The 5,205-nt window shown below is 62.1% G+C and overlaps 2 protein-coding genes across 2 annotated transcripts; one reads left to right on the forward strand and one right to left on the reverse strand.

The window, feature by feature from the left end:
• The first annotated feature begins 1,321 nt into the window (after nucleotides 1-1,321).
• Nucleotides 1,322-3,496, forward strand: H696_02260 (actin like protein 2/3 complex, subunit 4). The gene is made up of 5 exons (XM_009496162.1): nucleotides 1,322-1,524; nucleotides 1,926-1,937; nucleotides 2,033-2,160; nucleotides 2,323-2,701; nucleotides 2,880-3,496. The coding sequence occupies exons 1-5, from the start codon at nucleotides 1,405-1,407 to the stop codon at nucleotides 2,883-2,885; spliced, it is 645 nt and encodes a 214-aa protein (XP_009494437.1). The 5' UTR covers nucleotides 1,322-1,404; the 3' UTR covers nucleotides 2,886-3,496.
• A 295-nt stretch (nucleotides 3,497-3,791) lies between these two features.
• H696_02261 (hypothetical protein) lies at nucleotides 3,792-5,087 on the reverse strand. The gene is made up of 4 exons (XM_009496163.1): nucleotides 5,009-5,087; nucleotides 4,637-4,873; nucleotides 4,316-4,539; nucleotides 3,792-4,205 (listed from the first exon to the last, which is right to left on the reverse strand). The coding sequence occupies exons 2-4, from the start codon at nucleotides 4,869-4,871 to the stop codon at nucleotides 3,861-3,863; spliced, it is 804 nt and encodes a 267-aa protein (XP_009494438.1). The 5' UTR covers nucleotides 4,872-4,873; nucleotides 5,009-5,087; the 3' UTR covers nucleotides 3,792-3,860.
• Between the last annotated feature and the right edge of the window lie 118 nt (nucleotides 5,088-5,205).

Consider the following 5,205-nt stretch of genomic DNA (forward strand, 5'->3'; position numbering starts at 1 on the left):
GGCAGAAGGAGAGAAGATCGCAGTGCCGCGCGGCGCACGGTGTCCCAGATACTCAGTTAATGGGCGCTATGTCATGTGCCCGATTTCGTGGGAATGTCTCGTAATGTTATTGTGGCACGTGACTGCATGTGATCCGGCGCGAATTCGGAGGAGAATCTCCCAATCTAGCTTCGGCCTACCGGAGGAGAGTGCGCATCCACGTCTGGCACTCGCACAAGCCGCCGAGCGCCTGCGGGCGGGGGAGCGGAGTGGGGGAACCCTAAATACGTATTGGACATTGTTCAATTCTGGACGAGATGCTCCGAGTGCTCTTGCCCACTTGTTCGTGGGCGTCCGCTCGGCCTGCTGGTTGCCACTCGCCTTCAGGGACGCGCACATTGGGAACATGCGCTGCCGCTCTCCAAGCACAGCTCCCCTGCAACGGGCCAGGCGCCTCTTCTTTCGAGTTGCCGTGGTGTGAGGATGACCCTGCCCCCCCCCCCCCCCACGCCCTTGGGGCAGCAGGTGGGTGCTTACCCCTTTTTGGAGCCTTCCGGGTGTTGTTATTTCCCCGCGGCGGGCCGTCAGGTCGCGACGAGCGCTGTGTGTGTGTGTCTGTGTGTGTGCGTGTGCGTGTGCCTATGTGTGAGCGTGTCTGAAAATGGTTGGAGATTCCGCGGGCCAGAAGGCCGCGGATATTCGCGAGATAATATTCCTCAATGTCAAAGCGGGGCAGGGCATGCCCTCTTTTGTTCCATCACCCTCCCTCTGTCTCACACACATACATACACACACACACACTCACACGGGGGGAAAGGAATGAGCGGGGGATTCCCGCTCCGTTACTTTCGGGTTGATCGCGTCGGGCCTGCGCGGTGTAATACTGTGCCAGGGCCAGGGGCGGGGGGGGGGGGGACGTCTGCGGGCCTGCTGCTCGGACAAGAACAAAAATAGAGCCTGAGGGATGAGGCTGCGCCCCATACCTGTGAGGAAGTAAACATCCACCTGGCTGTCCGTCTGCCGGGGGGAGAGGGCGGCTTCTGTTGTGTCTTGCCGCCTACCTGGCTGCTGACTTTTTTTTCTCCCGCGGCAAGGCGAGCTCCTGGGTCCGAATGTTCGGCGCCCACCGGCTCTCCCTCTGCCCCCTCCTCGCCCCGGACCACAACGGGGGGACGGGGGGTGGTGGTCGGCCGGGGGGGAGGGGGAGGAGGGGGGCACGCATACCAGTCGCGCGCGCGCGCACAAGTGCACAGAGCCACAGAGGTCCCTCCGTGCTTGCCCCCAATATTTCTCCCCTCGGCGGGAATGTGCCCCTGCTTATGGGGGGGAAACACTCCCCGCGGTGAGAGGCCGACCCCGGAAGAGAGCCCTCGCTTGGCCAGGGACGAAGCGACGGAGTACACAGCACACCAGCCCCTCAAATGCATGCCCAGTCCCCTCCGCCGGCCCGGGGGCCGCTTTCGGCAGACCATACGCCCTGAGTTCGCACCTTGGCCGTCTTTCTTCCCCCCCCCTCCTTTCTCCCTCCTCTCCCCCTGCATTCTTGTCCGTCCCGCCCTCTCCTCCTCCTCCTCTCTCTCTCTCTCTCTCTCTCGCCCGCCTCGCCCGCCTCGCCTGCTTCCCTCATCCCTTCTACTCCCCTCCGTCTGCTTCCTTCTCCGCTGTCCATGTGCCCACAACATCGCGTCACTGTCATTTGCTCGCCGGTTCTCGCCGGTTCTCCCTTGCCTCTCGTCTTCTTTATCCATCTATCCGTCTCCTCCCTCCGCTCCTCCTCTCTCTCTCTCTCTCCTTCTCTTGCGGCGTTTCCCACTGCCCTACTGTCTGTCGCACAACTGACCGTGTTGTCCGTCGTCCCTCTGCGGGGCCCCACATGTGTCCTTCTTGCCTGCTTTTCTCCTCCCTTCTTCCCCTCCCCCCTGTGGCCTCTCCCACTCCCCGTCCAGTCATTAGCAATGGTGCGCCCCTGCCTTTCGTCGTTCCCCGCCACCTCTCCAACCTCCCTAACCCCACTGCCCCTCCCTGCCGCTCGGGCGTCTCACGCTGCATGTAGTCTGCCACCACCAGCGCCCTCCGTCCCTACCTGAATGCCGTCAAGGCCAGTCTCGATGCCTCCCTGTGCATTGAGAACTTCCCCTCTCAGCTGGTCGAGCGCCACAACAAGCCTGAGGTCGAGGCCCGGTGCGTGTCCCCCTCGCTTGCCCTCTACCACCTCGCGCCCCTCCATCCTCCGCTCTTGCCCGGGCCCTCCTTTTTTTACTGACCGCTCACCATCTCCCTCAACCCCCCCCCCCCTCTCTCTCTCTCTCCCCCTCTCCCCCGCTATTGCGTATCATAATGCAGCTCCTCCAAGGAGGACCTCCTGACCCCGATTGTGGTCAGCCGTAACGAGAACGAGCGCGTCCTCATCGAGAGCTCCATCAACTCCGTCCGCATCTCCATCAGCATCAAGCAGATCGATGACATCGACCGCATTCTCTGCCACAAGCTCACCCGCTTCCTGATGATGCGTGCTGAGAACTTCGTTGTCCTTCGCCGCAAGGCCATCGCCGGCTACGACATCTCCTTCCTGATCACCAACTTCCATGTCGAGCAGATGTACAAGCACAAGCTCGTGGACTTCATCATCCAGTTCATGGAGGACATCGACAAGGAGATTTCCGAGATGAAGCTTTCTCTCAACGCCCGCGCTCGTATTTGCGCTGAGGAGTTCCTCAAGCACGTATGTTGCCCCTCTCTTTCTCCCTTCCTCTCTCTCTCTCTCTCCCTCTCCAGTGGGCTTCTCCTCGTTCGCCCTCGCGTTGTCCTCCCTTTTGCGCTGCGCTGACCTCCCAGCTATTCGCCCTCCCCTCTGCCCATCCGTCCGTCTGTTCCTTTCTCCTCCGTCGCTTCCATCACAGTTCTAAGCAGTCGCTTTCCCCCTGCATCTATGGTATGTCGTGCGCGTGCGTGCGTACACATGCTCACACATGCACGCGCTCATACCCACACACTGGGGCCCCCTGTCGCCGGTTTGCTTGCGGCCCCCCCGCCTGGGCGGGAGAGACCCATAGCACGACATCTGCCCCTCTTCCGGAGTATGTGCATGTGCATGTGTATGCGGGTGCATGCGGGTGTGCGCGACTGCGCACGCGCACTCCCAGCATACCCTCCCCCTATCTCTCCCTCTATCCCCCCTCCTTCTCCTCCACATACACACACATGCACACACATGCACACAAACAAAGCCTCTCATCCCACATCGCGCATGCGAGCACTGGCTTCCTGCTCTTCTCTGCGTTCGCTCATACTGCGCCCCTTGCGCCTCTTTTCCCGCCAGTTCCCCCCGGGGGTGTGGTGTGAGCCTGCGTCAGTGCGCCTTCTCCTCCTCCTCCTCCTCCTCCTGGCGTGTGTATGTATGTTCGCTCTCCGTTTGCCACTCGGGGCGAGTGCGCATGTCCGTTCCATAGCCATGCATCCCTTTCCTCTTCAAAACAATACAATCCTCCCCAGGACACGGCTCTCCTGCTTTTTGCTCCCTTTCTTCCCATCTTCCTCCCTCTTCCTCCCTCTCTCTCTCAAGTACAAGCACACACAGTAGCCACGTATGCTGGGGCATTCATGCATAGGCCTCTCATCTTCCATAACCAGGAAGATGGAGGTGTGTGTGTGTGTGTGTGTGTGTGGGAGGAGCCTTCTCTATTGGTTTTGGGGGCTTTTTTTCCGGCATAAAGTGAAACATCAAGGACATATATGTGACAGAGGGAGGGGGGAAGAAAACAATTGGACATGCGCCCGTTCGGCCTCAGGAGGGGGCGCATCGGGAAGATGCACACACACACACACACACACACGACGCACGTAGTCGCCGGGCCAAAGGGGTGCACACGGTACTGGCCCACCTACGCACAGGCGAAGAACTCGTCATCCAGCACAGCACGGAAGGCCCGACGGTCGGCCTCATCGATGGCGAGCTGGTCAACTGGCAGGTCGGTGCAGGGCTCCTCATCGGAGGCCTCATCCTGGCAGGCATCAGCCGACTCGAACTTGCACGGGGGGAAGGGCTTCTGTAGGGTGATCCCCTCGGGGTCGAGGATGCGACGGGCAACCTCGATATCCCGGCGGATGGACTTGACAAGGGCGCGTAGCGAGGGGAACTTGCGCTCTGGGCGAATGTACCCGAGAACGGCCACGCGCAGGTGTGCGCCATAGAAAGTCCTGGAGAAGTTCCACAGAATGTGAACCTCCTACAGGGAAAGGTCGGTCAGGGCACGGATCACGCGGAGGGGGGGGGGGGGGGGGGGAACAGGGAGCGGGGAAGACGAGGGGGCATGGGCGAGGGCCATGCTCAGCATACCATCGACTTCTTCTCGTCGGCAAAATGCGGGTTCCAGCCGAGGGACATGACCATTGGCAGGGCATGCTTCGGCAGAATGTCATCGATACTTGGGGAGGGGGGCGGGGGGATGGAGGAGTCTTGTTCGACCGGCGAATCTGGCCGGCTCACCAAGGCATAGCCGAAGTACACTCCAGTCGGCAGGTGGTGTGCCGCGGCGTTGGAGATATTCTCAGGCAGGTTGGCTTAATGGGGGCAGGGGGGGGGGGGGACGGGCCGCCGGATGTTAGTGAACGAGTGCCGCCGTGTGCAGACATGTGCGCATGCGAAAGGCCGGCATACCAGTCGGAATGCCCAGCTGGCTGCTACCGCGGCCGAACCCATGCACAATGCGGCCCTGAGCAAAGACCGGTCCCCCGGGCAGGGGAACGTAGCCCTTGACCGGATCCTCGAGGAGGCAGATGCCGGAGGGAGCACAGACGGAGGTGTCCTGGGCTGGCTCGATGACCGTGTCGGCCTCCGCGCCGGCGGAGCGGAGCGCCGGGATGTGGTTGTCGTGAATCTTGGAGGAGCCCATGGCTGGGGCAGGGGGACAGCGGAAGATGGGGACAGGGGGGGGGGGGGGGGGGGGCATCAGTTAGGATGTCTGGGGATGGGTGGCTGGGCTGGACGCGGAGAGGAGGGAGGAGCGGGGGCGAGGGAGAGGCGCCATACCTGGGGGAGGGGCGGCGGATGGGATGGAGGTGTGGGCAGGAGATGAAGGGACAGGCGGTGGGAGAGGCTGGGAGTGGAGCGGGTTGACAGGAAAGGCATCTGACTGTGGGCGGCTCGCTGGCCCATCTGTTCGATCGTCTCTTGTCTCTGGATGGAGAGGCGGCGGGCTACAGGATAGGGTGGCAGGATGGGGGGGG

The sequence above is a fragment of the Fonticula alba genome (assembly GCF_000388065.1).
Source record: "Fonticula alba strain ATCC 38817 unplaced genomic scaffold supercont2.3, whole genome shotgun sequence".
Classification (NCBI taxonomy): Eukaryota; order Rotosphaerida; family Fonticulaceae; genus Fonticula; species Fonticula alba.

Excerpts from the sequence above, each read along its gene's own strand:
- H696_02260 (XM_009496162.1), top strand. The coding sequence starts at position 1,405 with ATGCCCAGTCCCCTCCGCCGGCCCGGGGGCCGCTTTCGGCAGACCATA. Across the intron at positions 2,161-2,322 it reads AAGCCTGAGGTCGAGGCCCG|CTCCTCCAAGGAGGACCTCC; the intron begins GTGCGTGTCCCC and ends ATCATAATGCAG.
- H696_02261 (XM_009496163.1), bottom strand. The coding sequence starts at position 4,871 with ATGGGCTCCTCCAAGATTCACGACAACCACATCCCGGCGCTCCGCTCC. Across the intron at positions 4,540-4,636 it reads CCAGCTGGGCATTCCGACTG|CCAACCTGCCTGAGAATATC; the intron begins GTATGCCGGCCT and ends GCCCCCATTAAG. Across the intron at positions 4,206-4,315 it reads CCGACGAGAAGAAGTCGATG|GAGGTTCACATTCTGTGGAA; the intron begins GTATGCTGAGCA and ends CTTTCCCTGTAG.